The following is a 20,032-nucleotide window of genomic DNA, read 5'->3' as shown; positions in this document are numbered from 1 at the left end:
CACAGAAATGATTCACTCTGTAAATTCAGAGCTGTTATTGAAAATAAGATACAATAAAGGTAAATAAAAAGAATCTAACATTTTTAAAAACAAATCCTTCCACTCAAAAATTTCCTGTGTTAATTATAATATCCCTTATTTTGTTAAACATTGACTCCAGTTATAAATTTTGAAACAAATTATTCATATTTGAAGTATTTGGTGTCTTTCTAAAGGACAGATTTAAATACCATATCACACTGTCAACTTTGATGAACTGGAAGAAAGAAAAATCCTAAGGCTGACCTCCTCACAGAAACAACTTAATAATACCTATAATCTGCATAGTGCATCATATCATTCCAAAAGCCTTCATAATCATTTTATCATACAATCTTCCCAAAAAACTTCACATATGAGTGAATATTATTAGTACTAATTTTCTACATTAAGATAACAAACAGAATAACAGACTTGTCCAAAAGAAAAAAATTAACACAAAAGTAGGAAATGGAAATCCATTGATCATTAATTCTTAGAATCCGGTGTTTCTTTCCCTGTACCATATACTTCTCATTACCAGATAAGGCAAAATCCACTTCAAAATACAAAATTCAAGATCCAACCCCATTATCTTTCTCCTGAGGCATTAAAACAGTAACAAAGGATTAATGCAAGAGGAAAGAGTACATTTTATTTTGACTTAGAAGTAAAACATATGAACATTCCTTGTGTTCTAAAATTTGAATACCTTCCTAGAGACAGATTAGATTTTTAATAAGCATACTTGCTGCTCTGTGTTTACTTCTAGTGTCTTAAATATTTGCTACTCTTTCTTTATCCTAATTCTGACTCATCTGAGATATAGAAGCACAACAGACACTGATAAAATCAATTCCTTTAACACCCTTCTATTTTTAAGCTCTACTAATACCCTGATATAAAAACAAAAGAAAAAGCAATCCTTAAGGGCATAGGAAATGAATATAAATCATATTTAACAAGCCCTCACATCTTTTTATTTTATATCTGCATTCCTATTTTATCTATCTCAGGAAATAAACTACATGGTATGTATGTAATCTCAAGGCATGCCAAAGTGTTCCAAGAGTAATTTTATTGAAACAAAACCTGACAGGTCATTTGGAGTTAAACCACTTTTTTGGCACAGAGGTTGATTCCATATTCAAGATTAGAATGACAGCAGACCTCAGAAGAGTTCCTTCAAATTATAAGCACTCAACACAGTCTGTTGTGGAGAGACACTAGGACACAGGATTTAGTTCAGATCTAGCATCTTCAGTTAGACTAATGTGAGAGAGAGAGAGAGAGAGAGATAGGAAGAAAGTTCTAGGAATCCTTGAACAGTGGAAATCATGTTCTGTGGGATGGACGTTTTGGGCATCTGCCACTGAAGGACTAGTTATTTGTGATCTAGTTGCCCCTAAGCAGTGGCTACTTGGCACCCATTACATCTGCACTCCTCCTTGACCCCTTATAGGCCCATATAATAAACAATTCAGTTGAAAGCAATTAAGGTGAATGAAACTCTGGGCATCTGACTTGTAGCTCTACAAAATTCACCCAAGTAACTTGCTCCTGGGAAGCCAGAATACTAGGGATTTATGCCCAGTTAATATTACAAGGGATTCTAGATGTCACCTACTCTAATTCCCACTCTAATTCATTAATCTCCTCTGCAATATTCCAAGTTGTTATCTAGCATCTTATAGGACACCTCCAAATGATGGATAACTCACTAATATATAAAGCAATTTATTCCCTTTTTGGAACTGATGTAGGACCTATTTGTTAGTGCTAACTATTATGAAGTTCTTGCTCACAATTCTTTATACTTCCTTAATCTGTCTCTCTGTAACTTCTACACAATGGTCCTAGTTCTGCCATCTGGAGCCTACAAATTGTCCAGTCACTTTTTTGCATGATAACCTTTTAAAGTGCTACAATGAAAAGCATGCTAAATCTGGGATGAGAGATTCTGGATTCAAATCCTGGCTCTGATATTTATTAGTTCTGTGTGGGTAAATTACTAAAAACTCTTTGGGCCTCATTTTCTTATCTGTAAATTTGAAGGGGTTGGATTAGATGGCCTTTGATATTCCCTCCAACTCACAATAAACGATCCTTTGAAATATTTAAAGAAATCCAAAATGCATTTCCTTTTAGTCTTCTAAGAGACGCTGCTGATGGGATCTAAGGTCTTTAATGTCAACTCAGATAATATCTCCTGACTTCTTTGCCATCTGTTCTTCAGAAACCTGATGATGAATTGCGGTGCAAGAAGTAATAGATGGCCAATGAGAAGAGGCCAACTTCAGCAACAGAGATTGTCACCAGCCACCACCATCAAAAACATGGAAAGGCCTCTCAGACCACTACATCTGGAATTGCTTTGAGAAATGTGTTCTTCCTCTGCCTCTGGTTTTTGGCCTATGAGCTATGGTGAGGATAGCACTAATCTTTTTATATGGGTGATTCCCCATATAAATCACTACCATCATACCTTTTTCAATTTCACCATCATCTTGATTTTCTTTTTCCTCTTCCAGGTCTGCAGTATTCTCTAGGGCTGCCTTCTCTTTCACTTCTTGTTCTAGTGCTCCCTTTGTTTGTGGCTTATGTATATCAGTTTTTTTGTACTCTGCATCTTCATCCTTTTTCTGTGGTGGTTAACATAAGCTAATTTATTACAACTTGCAATTAGTGTGTCACACCAATAATTAAGTATTATTAAAATCTTTCACAAAGTTTAGTTTACTACTTAAACGAATCACTTGGGCAGTCAACAGAAACTCCTAAACACTGAAAAAAAAAAAGCACTCAGAAAAGAAATCCTGTTCCATTACCTTTCTTGGCCAGCAAAATAAAGTAATCAATACTAAAGGCAGCCCTGCTGTCAAGGCATAAATGATCCAAAGCCACCACCGCTCTTCAGCAGCAGTCAGCAACTGAGTAAATATACCAGGCTACATGAAAAACAAGAAAAGAAAAAAAATGTCATATTTCAAAATTCTTTCTTATAAAATAAAGACACTCAATTTTAGCTAGGTAAAAGAATATGTGAGCAAAAGAGTGTTTTATTCTATCATAATATACTTATTAAGAAAATTTTTTAATCTATAACAAAAGTTTTAATATTATTTTAATATAATTTAATTTAACATAATTTAATAGCAGAAAATCTCTGCAGAATTAGAAACGCTGGCTAGATCAATAGAAGGAAGATTATAAATATAATAAACCATGTTTAAAATAATAAAAGCCCTATTAATAGATTCTAAAAAATGTTTCTGACAAAATAAAACATTCATTTCTATCTAGAAATCATAGGAATAAATCCATTAACACAGCAAAAAGTATATTATATGTAATAGAGAAAAGTAAGAGGCCTTTCCAATAAGATCAGGGGTAAAGTACAGATATCCATTATCACCACTACTACTCAACAAGCTATAACAATAAAATAAGACAAAGAAATTAAAGAAATAAGTATGTGGAAAGAGAAAACAAATTATCACCACCTTCTGTAGCCACTATGAAGGTATATACTTAAAGGACCTTAGAGAATGAACAATTTAAAACAATTAATCACTTCACTCAAGTTACAGAATGTAAGATAAATCCACCTGAATCATCAGCATTCTCATATATAACTAATAAAACCCAGCAAGAAGAGCTAAAAAGGGGTAGCTAGGTGGCACAGTGGATAGAGCATCAGCCCTGGAGTCAGGAGGACCTGAGTTCAAATCCAGCCTCAGACTTAACACTTACTGGCTATGTGACCCTGGGCAAGTCACTTAACCCCACTGCCCAGCCAAAAAAAAAAAAAGAGCTAAAAAGAGAAGCTCAAAGTAACTACAGAAACTATGAAATATATAAGGAGAGTATCTACCAAGATTCATCCAGGGAATATTATGAATATAACTATGACTATAACTCTCTGCAGAAATAAAGACAGACAAAATAACCAGAGAAACATTAACTGCTCAAGGTTAGGTCAAACTACTATAATAAAAATGACAATACTACCTAAATTAATTAACTTATTCAATGGTACATCAATTGAATTACCAAATGAATATTTCTAGAACTAGAAAAAATAACAAAATTCATATGGCAGAACAAAAGGTCAAGCATATCAAGGGTGAAAAAAGTAAGAAGGAAAAGGATCTCTCAGTACCAGATTTCAAACTATATTACAATGCAGTAATCATTAAAACGATTTTTAAAGTTAATTTAAAAAAACAGAAACAGAGAGAGACATCAGATCAGATCAAATTAGGTACATAGCATACAGAAGCAAACAAGCACAGTAGCATAGTGTTTGATAAACCCAAAGAATTCCCAGTTACTAGGGAAACAGCTGATTATTTCACCAAAAACTGGCAAGAAAACTGGACAGAAGTCTAGCAGAAATCAGGTTTAGACCAACATTTCACACAATATGACAAGGTAAGTTCTAAATATATAGAAAAGGTCACATCATAAACAAATTAGAGGAGCAAGAAAGAAATTACTTTTTGTATCTATGGATAGGGAAAGAATTAATGACTAAATAAGTGATAGGACCATAGAAATGGACAATTTTTATTATGTAAAATTTTAAAGTTTTTATACAAACAAATCTAAAGTAATAAACATCTGAAGGAAAATAGGTAATTGGGAAAAAATCTTTGCAACAAGTTCCTCTAACATGGGTCTCATTTAGAAGACATACTTAAGGAACTGATTCAAATTAATAAGCCTATGACCCATTCCCCATTAGATAAATGTTGAAAGGATATGAAAAGGCAGGCAGATTTCAGGGGAAGAAATCTAAGCTAATAGAGAAATACAAATTAAAACAACTTTGAGATTCTATCTCACAACTATCAGACGATATAAGAGCAAAATGGCAAATGGAGGAGCTGTGAAAAAACAAGTACACTAGCTGGGGGAAACTATGGATCAGTAAAGCCATTCTTGGAAAGGAATTTGGAACTTTGCCAAGGAAGATACCAAACTCTGCATAGTCTTTCACCTAGCTATACCAATACTAAGGCCTATTCCCCCCCAAAAATCAAAGAAAGACAGAAAAGGTCTTTATGTACAAAAATATTTTTAGCAACTAATATCATAGCAGCCAAAAATTGGAAACTAATGAATTGTTCTTCTATTTGTGAATGACTATGTAAACTCTGGTATATGAATGTAATGGAATATTACTGTTCCATAAGAAATGATGAAATGGACAATTTCAGAGGAAAATGAGGAAACCTTTATGAAATGATAAAGAGTGAAGTGAGCAGAATATTGAGAACAATTTATAATAACATTACACAGAAAAACAACTCTAAAATGCTCTCAAATTCTGAAATGATAAACAAGTCCAAAAGAATGAAGATGAAAGGTGTAACTTTAAAATATAGAAAAAGATATGTATTTTTTGCACATGACTAAAATGGGATTTTGTTTTGACAGACTATGTAGAGCTGTATTAAGGGATTTGATTTCTGTTTGTTTTGTTTCAAAATGTGCTACAAAAGAGAGATAGTAGAAAGCACATATTAATACTTGTATTTGAAATTTTTTTAAGAACTAGAAACACTAATGTTTGATAAGATATTTTAAAATATTTGAAATCATACAAGAGCCATACAAGAGAGAAATCCTAGTTTTACCTGACCACAGAAAATAATTTGAATTTACATTGCAGACAGGAGGATTTTAAATTTAGGGAAATCCTAGACCACTACTATTCCTTATTCATAGGCTAAATATAAAGATAGATAGATAGATAGATAGACAGATAGATAGATAGACAGATAGAGATATAGCTACATGTATGCATAGGAACCTGATCCTAATGTTATGTTACACAGTAACTGTTTGTTTTATTCAAAGAGTATTTTTCTTCCAAGAAATTCTACAATTAACTTGACTTTCCCCAAAAGCTTTGTATCCTCCCTCTTTTCAGATACCCTGAAAACTGTATAACCTCTATTAAGATCTGTTATAGGTTTGGGTTAGTGTTTGCTCTTCCTACTTTTGTTTTCTTTAGTGTTATTTCTACTTTCTCATACATCGTGCACCAAAACTCTTAGGACTGCAATGTTAAAGAGTAGCCTTGGCTCTGTTATCTCCCTAAAGTAGACTAAATGTTTTCAGAGGCACTTTCTAAACTCTTAGATGCCTGGCTGTGGAAATTCAACTAAATGTATAAAACTTGCTTAAAAAATGGTGATAGTCTATGCCAACGTAAGTTTTTTCCCCCATTACCATTTCCTTGACATCTGTAGTTTCATTAAATTGCAGTTCCTTTTTAATTATATGCCATATTTTCTTGTTTTTATTCTTTCTCCTAATTTGGTATTGATTTCCACCGTAAAAATCCAATGTTCTGAGCATACATGTTTTCTGGAGCCTTGTTTATCCCACTTTCTCAACTTCAAAATTCATCCACTGGTTCCTTCCCTACCACCTGCAGACATACTGTCTCGCCTTTCCTTAAAAAAAAAAAAAAGCACTTTTCACTAAGCCCTACTCCACTATCCTCCTCAAACTACTGTCCTACAGCTCTCTTTCCTTTCTAAGCCAAATTCCTTGAAAAAGCTGTCTACAATCACTGCCTCCACTTTCTAACCCCTCATCCCTTTGGAATCTGGCTTCTAACCTTATCATTCAGATGAAATTGCTCTCTATGAATTTTTCGTGGCACTATTCTGTTATGGTTTTTCTACATGATTGAATACTCTTCAAGTCTCCTTTGATGGCTCAACATATGCTCCAGTTGGTGTTCCCCAAAACTCTGTCCTTGGTAGGTCCTTTTCTCTTTTCCCTTGCACTCTTTCTCTTGTTACTTCATTAGCTCCCATGGGTTTACCTATCATCTCTATGCTGACAACTCACAAACGTGTGTATATGCATATATGTATTGTATATGTCTGTATTTGTCTCTCCCCATCTTTAATCCCTCATCACCAATTGCCCTTGGATAGTTACCTCAATTGTATGCCCTATCATTCTGTTTTTATTCTGTTCTGGATATCTAGGAGATACCTTAAACTCAACGCATCTAAAATCAAACTCCTTCTTTCCCCAAAAACCCTCACCTCTTTTAAATTTCCCTACTTCCGTCAAAGGTACCAACAGAAGACATCACATCACCACCACCATCACTGGAAGGCTCTAGTCTCACAGGCCTGTAATACTGACATTGCCTTGGACTCATTACTTGCCCTCACCCCATATAACCAATTAACTGCCAAAATCCTGTTAATTTTTACCTTTACAACATCACTTGCATCTGACCTCTTCTCACCATTCACATAGCTGCTGTCTTAGTTTAAGTCCTAGATCATGACAACAGCCTCCTCCTTAACCTCAAATTTTCCTTAAGTATGACTCTTCAATTTAATCAATCCAGTGGCTTCCTATTGCTTCTAGGATTAAAACAAAATCCTATTTAGCTTTTAAAGCTCTATATAACTTTGTCCCAATCTGTCTTTCCAGCTTTGATAAGTACTACTCTTCACTTCTCTTCCTACACTCTGAGATTTAGCCAAATTGGCCTTCTCTCTGTTCCTAAGACATGACACTCCATCACACAGATATATGACACTTAACCAACTTTCTCACTGGCCTCGAATATGCCTGGAATACACTGTTTACCCACTTTTGTATTAAAGTACCTAAATATACACTAATTTAATTTAGCCATCCGAGTACAAAACTGCTACAAAGAGCTCAAATGTTCCTTTATGCTTGGCTGTCAGACTCTGATGAGCAATTCAGAGGCAGTGGAACTCTGATGAGCTAAATCAACTCAAGGTATTCTGAAAGTCTATCTTTGTTGAATCTCTTCCTCCTGCTATGGAGAAATAATTCTCCTTTTCTTAACTGTTGAGTGACCTACAAGTGTCTCATTTTATTCTAATGCTGGACATAAACTACTGAAGAACTAGCTAGTATTTGGCCAGCCGAAAACACTGGTTTTCAAGGTTTTGTATAATATAGGCTAAACTTAACCTTTTATTCTCTTACCAAAACCCTCTGCTCCAGCCTTATTTATCTTCCAGCTGCCAAAGAATATACATTTACCTACCAAGTAAGGTAAAACAGTGGATGAGCTCTGTTGCAGTGAGGAATCCTCTGTTCTAGTTCTAGCTATTACTAACTAGTCACATAACACTGACTATCCATATCGTTACATATATCCTACTGCCTCTTTAAGGTTTCCTTAGACTCTTCAAATTTAGGGCTTCCCAGCCAAATGATCTCTTCCTCAAATTCCTAACAGATTTATATTATTTAATGGAAAAGAGTTTCTCTATTTCCCTGCCCTCTACAAGAGATATATAAGTTAGTACATAAACATAACTATCTCTAAAGCAGGCTTTTTTCCAAATGTCCTCCATGGCTACTGCAAAACCACTGGGAAAACTAAGAAAGGCCTCCTGCAGAAGGTGGGATTTGAGCTGAATCTTGAAGAAATCCAGGAAAAAATGGGCATTAGGAAAAGGGGGGAGGAGGATTAGAGCATTCCATGCATGGAGAACAGCCTGTGCTAAATACAGAAATGGGAGCGTGAGATATTCAAAGAACTGTAGGTAGGCTGATCACATTATACATGGAGGGAAGTATGGTATAAGAAGAATGGAAAGGTAAGAAGGCACCAGGTTATAAAGACATTTAAACACCAACAGAAGACTTTATATTTGATCTTGAAAGTAAAAGGAAGCCATTGGAACACAATGAACAGGGAGGTGGCACAGTCAGGTCTACATTTAAGATTTTAAATTATTATATCCACTTTGAATAAAAGATAACTAAACTGAAAAAAGGTTAACATCTATAGTACTTGTCAGTGTTTTTACAAAAAGTAACAGTGCTTTAATTTTGTGAAGTGAGAAATGTCCATAATGATTAGAAATTTCACTTTTCCAAACAGAAAAAAAAATGGTGTTAAAATCTCATTTGAAAAAGATACTATTTTTAACTACATAAATTTAAGGACATCTATTTAAAATGTGGTATCATAAAAGACAAATTAAATATTTCATGCCCAAATAAAGTAAGTTACATCAAAGCTTTAGTAGTTACAGTTTTACTTACCTTTTAAAATGAAAATTTTTCATAAATCATTTCATCATTAAAAATTCAGTACGGAATTATATCACACATAAACATTATTAACATTATAGTTAATACTATACCTCATTAGCCCTCGCTACCAATTTTTTCACCATCCAACTATCATCAGCCCAACGATCTGCTATTTCCTTATCTGAACAGATGATAAAATTATCAAAGTAGATATCAGAGGTCATAGACCATAGTTCTAAGCCTAGAGCACTGAAAGAACTCAGAAGAAATGGATTTCTATCCTCATAATAATCTGGATTTGGAATTTTTCGAGGGGTCCATTCTCCCTGGGTGAAAAAACAAAACCAAAAGGAGGTAAGATTTAGATATCAATAGATATATACGATAGAGAATAGGTTATATAGATATAATACAATACATAATAGACAATATATTTTATACAACTTGGAAAAACAAATGTCAACTTAACCAAATTAATTATGCTAGCTAAACAAAAAAGTTGCTGAAAAGAGACAAAAGTTGGCATGTGTGACAAGTCAAGTCACCACGATCACCACCCTGACCATCATCTACCCTCAGACACTAATGGAGACAGTCCAATTAAAGAAGAGGCATTAATATCTGCTTTGCTGCTGTACCCTCTGGACCATGGGACCTTGCCAAATGACTTGCAGTTGAAACTTTGTTTCATATGTATGTTGTTTCCTCCATTAGAATGTAAGCTACTTGACAGCAGAGACTTAGTGTTCTATATGAATCCCTAAATTTAGGCTTAGCACAATGCTTTATACTTAGTATGTGCTTAATAAATGCTTTATTCATTCATTCATTTATACAACTCGAAAAAAGAAAAAAAAAGGTACAGAAACTCAGAATTTTGGAGTTGAAAGGAAACTTAGCAGAAAATCAAACCCTTCATTTTAAAGATGTGAAAACTAGAGGTCCATAAGTTAAGCCATTTGCTTGTGGTCTGGACTAGAGTTAGGACTAGAACTCTCAATTCTGTGCAAAGCACACATCAATTATTTTACCTAACTTGGTAAGTTTGCTGGATTCAATTATTTTGTCCTATTTTCTAATAACAATTTATCCAATAACAATGCTCTTTGGGAGTATCAGAGGCAATTTAAGTTATCTGCACAACACCTTGAGCTTCATATAAAAGATACCATACAAAATCTAAAATACACATCAAATAAACCTATTTTAAGACAATGTTTTAGGCAAGTACCATGCACCCAGAAATTTACACATAAAATATTGCTTAAAGTAAATTTTATTCTAAAAATTCAAAGTAGTCACTAGGCCATAGCAATAGATAAAAAAGCTAATTATAACACAGAAGAACTATAGTCTGGACAGGTGTTGAGTAATATTCACAATGATAAAATTGCTCACATTTTGAAGTATATGCAGTTGAAGAAATTTTATGTATTATTTTATAACACTATAGAAGTGGCCCAATTTGTTAATGAATAAAGAATTACTCAGAAATTGTCTATTTACATAGACTGTCAAACTATCAGCAAAACAGAAATATAAAAAAGTAAAAAGGCATAACAATATAAAAACATCAAAATTTTAAATAAAAATTAATATATAATTTATCATTGTGATGGAAAAGAAACAGAAAAGCTAGGACATTAAAAGCTAAGTATATTCAAAAACCAGTTATGTTAGTCCCTTATGTTACCAACAAAAAATTAGCATTTGTGTTATCAGCTACAAAAATTAAGAAGGAAAAGTGGGCAGGGTATAACTGGTAAGAGAATAAAATACAATTATTTGATGAAAAGTTATTAACATGTTAAATCATATTAAAAACTGATTTTGTTCTTTGAGAACCCCTAAAACATGTGTTCTTAATAATTAAATTTGGCTCTCTCCACTTATAATACTATAACATAAAATAACATGCTGATATGATATTTTACAGATCACAGAGTTTTTACCACCATCATCTCATATGGCCCTCAACTCCAGTCCAATGGAGTGCCAAAACAGTAATATGAGCCTCAGTGCAGTTAAATGACTCCCAAGATCATAAAGCTAGTAAGCAAGGTAGTATCATATTATTTATCATTGGAAGAGGCCATGGAAACCATCTAGCTCTAAACTCCTCATTTGACAGAGGAGGAAGTTGAGGTCCAAAGTGAAGTGACTTGCCCATGTTTCCACAGGTTACAACTAAGCTACATCATGATTCAAATCCAAATCTGAATTCCAAACTTCACTCAGGGATAGAGCTTGAACTTAAACCAGTTCTGAATCAGTCCAGTCTTCTTCCAACTATATACTATGCTGCCTGACTTCTTATGTACTTTTACTTAGCGCTAATTTGTAAATTAAATATATTCCTGCATGAAGCATTATAGCTAACTAAACACAAAAATCACAATAAAATATTCTTTTTCTAAAAAAAAGTATCTAAAATTAATTAAATTAATAATGGAAAATTACACTGAGGTTTTAACATTTTAGTATGAATTATAACTATTGTGCTCTAATAAAGTAGCTATGAAATATTTTAATACGAAGTTGACGTGGACTTATAAAAATCAAAACTATCTATCAGGATAGATCACAAAAATTCTTATTTGATAATCTGGAACAACTGAATATTACCTGATAATTGGGGTTATCAATCATTGGAGGTTCCCACTTTCCTCTGTATTTTGGATTGTCAATCATAGGACGCTGCCATTGCCCACATCCAATCTTACATGCTGGATTAGGAATAAGAGGGGCTTCCCACCTGCCATCCATTTCTTCATTCCTGTAGACATGAATACATCAAAAAGTTGCAAAAAGTAGCCTTCACTTCTTTCTCCTCTAGGTTAAGTAAAATATTTGATAGCAAAAGAAGGGAGAAAAAGACTTTAAATGTACATCCAGAGTTCAAGGACCCTTACCAGTCTGGAGGTTTTTCAGCACTAGGATCTTCAATATATTCTAGTTCATCATCAAGCCAGCCCTCAGGTTTAAAAGCTTCAGGATCTGCTATTTGGGCAGGCTGACTTTCATCCCTTTAAACAGAGAATCGTTTGCTGTTACTATTCTCAAAATATGCTGCTACTGTTTAATTCAATTTTCATAAAAATCCTTTAGTGGCTATATTATACATACTATTAACACTATGTAATTTTAAAAAGTAAATAAATGTTAAATAAATATACTCAAAAATACTTTAAAAGAACAACCTATGAGTATTTTCACCTTAAGCTTTGGAAAGCCTAATGGCTGTAACCAATGGGAACATTTTAAAAAATCATTTTGAATAACGTATTACAGCAGTACATATTCATATGCATTACAGGGCTATTATTTATAGCTCACAGGGTTGTTGAGATTATCTAAGCAGCAGAGTAATTCCCTCTACAGCACTATGGCTTCCAGTCCAGTGAGAGATTGTAAGTACTATCTCACAAGGTAGCCCATTCCCCTTTGTGACAATTCTAGTTGCTGGAAAACTTTTCTTGTAGGTATGGGTTTTTTGGTGGTGGTAGGTAAGATTAGAGAATTAGTTCTCTTCATTACTTCATTTAAAAAAATAACTAAACTACAATATTTACAACAGTCTACAATGGTCAATATTATCCTTCTTGATTGATCATTTTGGAAAAGATACCATTAGGATGACCAAAACTTCAAAAGATCATAACTACTTTGATAAAATACCACTCTGCTCCCTAGGTAAAGTAAATCTGATACTCACAAAATAGTTGATATAACATATGAAAGTAAAACTGGTATGTATACATAATTCTCTTAATTTTTTTAACTCCTACTTCTTTGTATTGGTATATTTACAGTGTTTCCCCCTTATTTTTCTTTATAAAAAAGCAGTAGGTTGTTCTTGCTATGTGGAAAACACTTTACTTGTACCCCATGTATTTGAAATAAGTATTCCCTTGATGCAATCCCCAAACTTAAAACAAGTGACAACATGGTGTAGCTGAATAAGTCTAGGGCTAAAAATCAGGAGATTTAGGTTTTATTCCATAACAACTTATTGGACTTCCTTGGGTCTCAATTCCCTTGATAAAATAAATAGATTGTACTACTCTTCTCTAAATTCTTCAGTTTTAACACAGCATTGTTCTTTTGAATGACTCACAGTTAATTGCTGTATCAACTGAACCCCAGTACTCTCTATTGCCAACTCTGTAAAAACAGTGTGTCTCCAGTTTGGGAAACTAGAGGCAAATTGGATTTTAACTAATTGTAGCACACTTTAAAAAAACAACAACATGAATTTCAACATAACTCAGGCAAACGCTAAGTGTTTAACTCAAGTTTGGAAAGTATTTCTTTTCCTTATCTACATACTCGATAATTTTGCATCTAAATTCCTGACAAATGCTCACCATTTCCATTTTATATTATTTTGCAACTACAGACTGAGAAGTTTTACCTACATAGGATTGAGAATGGTAAAGGAGGAATGTAATACTTAGTGTTTTACTGTTTGAAGAAATGGGATAATAAAAGCCCCCCACTTTTTGGAAATGAAATTTATCATGTCACCAAGCACCCACTAGAACACAAAGGTCAAACTAATACTCCTCTAGATGCTTGAAAAATGCACAGTGCAAGGACATTATTACCTTATATATCATGATTTTGTTTTAGGGACTTAACTCAAAAGTATAAATTATTACGTAATAGCTCTTCCCCTGAGGGTCCTTAGGTACAAAACAGCTATCGGATGACTTTTCACAATACATCAGAAAGCCAATTTAATAAGGGCTGCTTAGAAACTAGCTGTTCCACAGTTAGCTCCAAACACTGCAGTAGTTCTTGTGGGGATTTATATTAAAACCATAATGACGATTCTGAGACATAATGCCACGTTTAAATAATGTTCATCATATTCCATTTTAAGAAGGGAGGGAAATGCATAGGAACATTTTCATTACAATGGTTTCTTTAAAAAAAAACGTTTGGTGTTTAAAAGTGATATAAAATTCATAAAGGTAGAAAATTCAAAAACGTACAACATCTCATTCAGTGATTCACTGATTTAGTAATTATTTATTGTGTACCTAATACATGCAAGTTACAAATGCAACTGTAACTGCATTTTAAAAAACAGTACCTTACTTACCAATCTTCCGGTTTAACGGAAGTATTATCAGGGATTTCTAGTCTATCATCCCAATCATCGGGTTTTTTGTCATTAGGATCTTCAATTTCTTTAGGAGGGTTGACTGGAGGCTCCACATCCTCTAAAAGACTTCCCTGGTTTACAACCACTTGGTCAATATACATTTCAAACGTGTTATCTGGGTTCATCACTAAAGTCCAATTTAAACACATATGTTAGTTTGTTTGGCAACATTATAATGACAATCTTTTAAAGGAAAACTGATTGCAAGCCAAATGGAAAAAGTTATAATTTGGTAATGGTTAGGTAAAAATGCAATTGAAATAACAAATGCATACAACTCACTACACATTTGGCTCTCTCCCAGCTAGAAGTAGCTGAGTCACTGGTATTTTGAAGAAAGGGAATCACAATGATTTGGAATTCAAATTCGTGATACCCTCTTGGAGAATAGCAACAGCAGCATGCAGACAGGCAAAATCAAGCTCACAATATGTTCTAGACCAGGTTACCGAACTTATTCAGTCCCCATGCCATTTTAGCTTTCTCAGTAAATGTTCTTGTACTCTCTAATCACAGTGAAAGGAAATAGAACCTTCAAGGTTACCATTCACATGCAAGTAAAAAAATTCATTTCAATGGGAAGTAGTTATTACCAGATAATCTCCATACTCTAGACAAGTATACAGTACCCTAGGCTGGTGACTATTGTAGACCACTGAACTGTGAACCAATAATGAAAAAAATGTACATAGGGTAGACCAGAATAACAACCTGTCATTTAGGTATCATTTTAAAACATGTTTTAAAAAATGTAACACTTGTCCAATACTTTATAATCATTTGTTGTAGGGCAGTTAGGTAGCACAGTGGATAGAGCACTGGAGTCAGGAGGACCCAAGTTCAAATCTGGCCTACTTACTAGCTGTGTGATTCTGCACAAGTCACTTAATCCCAGCTGCCTCAAAAAAAAAATCACTTGTGGTTATTTTCACAGTAATACCAAATTATCCAAATTAAATGTAAGCTGCAATTGAAAAGCTTTTGCATGAATAAAATTAATACAAGTAGAATAAGAAGGGAAGCAGTTAGCTGGGGAAAAAAACTTAACTTGGTATGACTATCTCTGATAAGGGCAAGATATACAGAGAACTAACAGAATAGAAGGTCAAAACTCATTTCCCCAATAGGTAAGTGGTCAAAACATATGAAAACATGGTACTCAAAGAAAGAATTACAAATTATTAACAACCACATGAAAAAATTCTTCAAATCACAAATAATAACGGAAATGTAAATCAAAATAACTCCAAGATTTTACCTAATACTCAGCAAATAAGCAAAAATGACAAAAGCCAATACTGCAGGGGCAGAGACAGACAATGCATTGTTGGTTCAACCATTCTGGAAAGCAATGCAACAAAATAACTAAATGTCCACACCCTTTGACTCAGGGATTCCATTGCACGAGAAAGTCAATGATGAAAAAGAACTTTTTGTTGTAGAAGAACTAGAAACAAAGCAGATAATCATCAGTTGAGGAATGGCTATGCAAATTATGGTACCTCACTATAACAGAATACTGCTGTCATAAGAAATCATAAATATGGTGAATATAAAAAAGTATGCAAAGACTGATGTGAACTGATGCAAAGTGAACTAAGCAGCACCAAGAAAATAATATACAATTGCTACAATGCAAATGACAATAACAATCATCAAAATTAAATACTTTGAAATCCAAAGAAGAGCTATGATTAGATACCTCTATACCTTTCTCTCTCTCTCTCTGTCCCTGCTTTTTTGCACAGGTGGGGGGCCATGGGTATGAAATACTATATGTAATAAGTCTTCTTAAACATATTAATTTTGCTGATTTTTTCTTATTTTTATTTATAAGAGGTTGTTCTCTGGGAGGGCTGGGAAGATGAACACAATAGAAAACAAGTAATATAAAATAAGTTACCAATAAAATTCAGTTTTAAAGGATTAAATGTTGCCTAGGTCTACTCAGCAAATCAGTATATGGGATAGATTTAGAAGCAAACTTTCATCTAGGGATCAAAGTACTAGGCATTACTATTTCTCTACTGCAATATACTTAATATCTGTTTTTAGAGTATGGTGCTTAATCAGACAGGCAAGGGTGTCCTGCATAGCTAGTTAATTTCTCTCAAATCCAAGAGTTGATGTGTGTGTGTGTGTGTGTGTGTGTGTGTGTGCGCGCGCCATGTGTTGGACCCTTTTGACAGTTTAGTAAAACCTATAACCCCTTCTCATAATTTTTTAAAATATATAAAATATACAAGATTACAACAGAAACCAATTCTCTTAGAATATAGGGATCAAAATATTATATTAAAAAAAATTCACTGACCCTATTTTAAGAATACTGAACAAACCCATGGCTAAAGACTACTACCTAACACCAGCCAGCACACCTTCCCACCACAAAAAAGACAATGTGAGAGAATATGCATAGTCAGAAAAAAGTTTCATTACTATATGATATGTAAAAGTATACATCCTACCCTAAAGATGTTATTTTCATATAACTCACCACAAAACTCTTAAAAAACAAAACAAACAAAAAAACCCCAAGGGCAGCTAAGTGGCGCAGTGGATAGAGCTCTAGCCTTGGAGTCAGGAGGACCTGAGTTCAAATCTGGCGTCAGACACTTGACACTTACTAGCTGTATGACCTTGGGCAAGTCACTTAACCCCAACTGCCTTACCCACCCCCAGAAAAAAAGGAAAGGTATAAACCACCATCATCCTTTCTGCTCTGAGAATGGTGTTGCATTTAAATCCCTAATACCTTTAATATCATTCATCTAGGTTCTTTTTTCAGGGTTGTTTCCTATATTTGAAAGAAAGAACCTAAGGATTTCAAATGCAAAGAAAGGGGCAAGAAAGGTAAAACAAACATCTATTTTAAGACAGAACATAGTGAAGACTATTACCTTAAAAAAATAAAAGAGCCAAGTTATTATTACCAAATACAGAGGAAGGTCTACACTTCTACCCTTTTCCCCCAGTTGATAAACTCCATGTCTCTTGTTTGTCCCATACATAAAGCTTAGAAGAAAGTAAAAGGTAAGCATTCCCATAAGGCTTCAACTACCAAGATGATAAGGAAAGATCCAAAAGAGAGGAGTCAAAATTGGCTTGGTGCAAAAATGACCTTGGCAATCACCAGCAGGTGAATTTGGTTAAGAACAGAAAGGGAGACAGAGACAAAATGGCCACAGGTAAGAAGGAAGCTGTGAGCATGAAGGCCCAGAAGATATTTTTATGTGATGAGACTAAGCCCCTAGATAGAAGATGATGAAGGTGGTACCTAAGCAAAGCTGGCAGCTGGCAGAAAAAGAACAAGCTAGAGGTATGTATAAATCAGATTGTGGGTGGCTGCCTTTGAAGAAAACAGAGACCACCAATCAAAATATCCTATGTTATGAGTCCCCTCCAAATGACTGAACACCAATTCTCCAAGAAAACTGGCCTTGAGTAGAAAAATATACCTCCTAGCTCCCCTTGTGGAAGCAGGTTAAGGACAGGGACCCAAACTTTGTTTCTTAGAGTTTAAAAACATACTTTCTACTAAAAGGGCTGATCTACAAGGAATCACATATTGATATATGGTCTACATGGTCGTTATTTTAACATATAAGATTTTTATTCTTTTCTCATCAATGATTATGAGTAAACAATTGTATGTAGTTAAAACCATGAAGGGTAATTAATTGCATTTTTTTTAAAGCAGGGAAAGAAAGATGGTATTGCTTTTTTTGGGGGGGGAAGGCAATTGAGGTTAAGTGACTTGCCCAGGGTCAAACAGCTAGTATCATGTGTCTCAGGCTAGATTTGAACTCAGGTCCTTCTGACCCCAGGGCACCTAGCAGCCCCAATGGTATTGCTTTTTTTTTTAAAGACTATAATTTTATTAATGTATTTTGATTTATCAACAATCACTTCCATATGCTTTTGAGTTGAAAATTTTTCTCTCCCTTCCTCCCCCCGACCCTCCCCAAGACGGCACACAATCTGATATAGGCTTTACATTTACATTCCCATTAAACATATTTTCATGTGAGTGAAGTTGTGAGTAAAAATTAAAACCAATAGGAGGAACCATCAGAAAGAGGAAACAAAACTCAACAGAAGGTAAAAATAAGTGATAGCGATTCAACTTCCATAGTTCTTTCTTTGGATGTGGACAGCATTTTCCATCCCGAGGCCTCTGGAGATGTCTTAGATCCTTGTAATGCTGAGAAGGGTTCAGTTGAACAATATTAGTCATCGCACAACATGGCTGTTATTGTGTACAAAGTCCTCTTGTTTTTGCTCACTTCACTCAGCATCAGACCATATAAGTCTTTCCAGGTTTTTCTGAAGTCAGCTTGTTCATCATTTCTTATAGCACAACAGTATTCCATTACATTCATATATGGTATTGGTTTTTAATGGGGAGAATGTACTATGAGACACGTCTAATTAAATAAATCCACATATACACCAAAATCTTAAAGAAATGAGTTGCCGTACATAGAAAGAGAGGAACTCATCAATGAAAAGGGTCAGACACCCGACCAGCAATGCCTCCTGGTGGTTAAACTAAATACTAAACTATATAATAAAAACAGCATCCCAAAAGTCTTAGTGCAGGTTTTAAGCTTTTAGTAGTTTAAATATATTTGTATCCTCTTACACAAACAACATAAAACTGACAAAGGGAGTTACTATCTCAACCTAGTCATTTCCTATAAGATATCTGAAGGATAGTCAGAATAAGGAAATTTATGTCATCATGTTTATATACATATATACATACACACACATATACACACTCAACATAGATTTAGATTCATGGCATCTCTTCAATAGCAACAAAAGTATTCAGTAATGCTATATTTCCATTCCCTCTTGAAGAAAAGTATAACTAATAATTATCTGTTAGAAAACACTTTCCTTCCTACTACAACTTAGGTTCTGAAAATAGCTTTAGGCCCTAAATTTAACTTAAAATTACCAATAGCAAAACAAGAAGGCATAATATAAAAACAATATTCAGCCAATGGTTATACTAGTATTCTCCTGCGTAAAAAGTGATAGGAATTTACTAAATAAATCCTATAATATTCTTAACACAGAACTAGTTTTGTTTTCTCAAAACAATTCTGAATAAAAAAGTTTTAAGAATAATCTTTTTTTGTAACTCTCAGTAGCCATAATCAACTTCAGAACAATGTAAGAGGATACAAAAAGCACAGTTTTGACAGATAATAAAAATCTGATTTAAATATTTGGCAAAACAGTTCCATTTCTAACCTGTTCTTTTTTTTTTGGGGGGGGTAGGCAATGGTGTTAAGTGACTTGCCCCGGGTCACACAGCTAGTAAGTGTTACATGTCTGAGGCCACATTTGAACTCAAGTCCTCCTGAATCCAGGGCCAGTGCTCTACTCACTGCACTACCTAGCTGCCCCTTCTAACCTGGTCTATTAATTGATTAGTTTAAATGATATTAAAAGGACATACCAAGTGTATAGAGATGTGTCTTCTTATCAGAAAAAATTTTTTCAAGTCTACATCTGGAATTTTCGCATGCTTCTCTTCAAAAACTTCAGTTTTAGGATGTTTATATCTAAAAATAAAATGAAGTTTATGCTCTTCTCCACACTTATCTGGTCCAAACATAATGGTATAGGGTGTTTTATCAAAGAAATTTTCCTGCAGAAGGAGAGAGGGGAGAGGGGAGAGATGTCTTAATATTAGATATGGGATTAAAAAATATTTAATGAACTCCTATTCTCTACTCAATCTATACAAAGTTCATCCCTTAA

The 20,032-nt window shown here is 34.1% G+C and overlaps 1 protein-coding gene across 1 annotated transcript in view; it reads right to left on the bottom strand.

Moving 5' to 3' along the window:
- CLGN (calmegin) overlaps positions 1–20,032 on the bottom strand; it is a 72,822-nt gene that overhangs the window by 13,087 nt on the left and 39,703 nt on the right. Inside the window, 8 exon segments of the mRNA XM_020989860.2 lie at positions 2,504–2,660; positions 2,847–2,966; positions 9,195–9,410; positions 11,710–11,860; positions 11,997–12,110; positions 14,192–14,381; positions 19,728–19,757; positions 19,760–19,919. Coding sequence (XP_020845519.1) covers positions 2,504–2,660; positions 2,847–2,966; positions 9,195–9,410; positions 11,710–11,860; positions 11,997–12,110; positions 14,192–14,381; positions 19,728–19,757; positions 19,760–19,919 — 1,138 coding nt within the window.

Source organism: Phascolarctos cinereus, unplaced genomic scaffold (assembly GCF_003287225.1).
Source record: "Phascolarctos cinereus isolate Bilbo 61053 unplaced genomic scaffold, phaCin_HiC Scaffold_9;HRSCAF=440, whole genome shotgun sequence".
Taxonomy (NCBI): Eukaryota; Metazoa; Chordata; class Mammalia; order Diprotodontia; family Phascolarctidae; genus Phascolarctos; species Phascolarctos cinereus.
The sequence above is the reverse complement of the archived record's forward strand: the minus strand, read 5'-3'. Positions and strand labels throughout refer to the sequence as shown.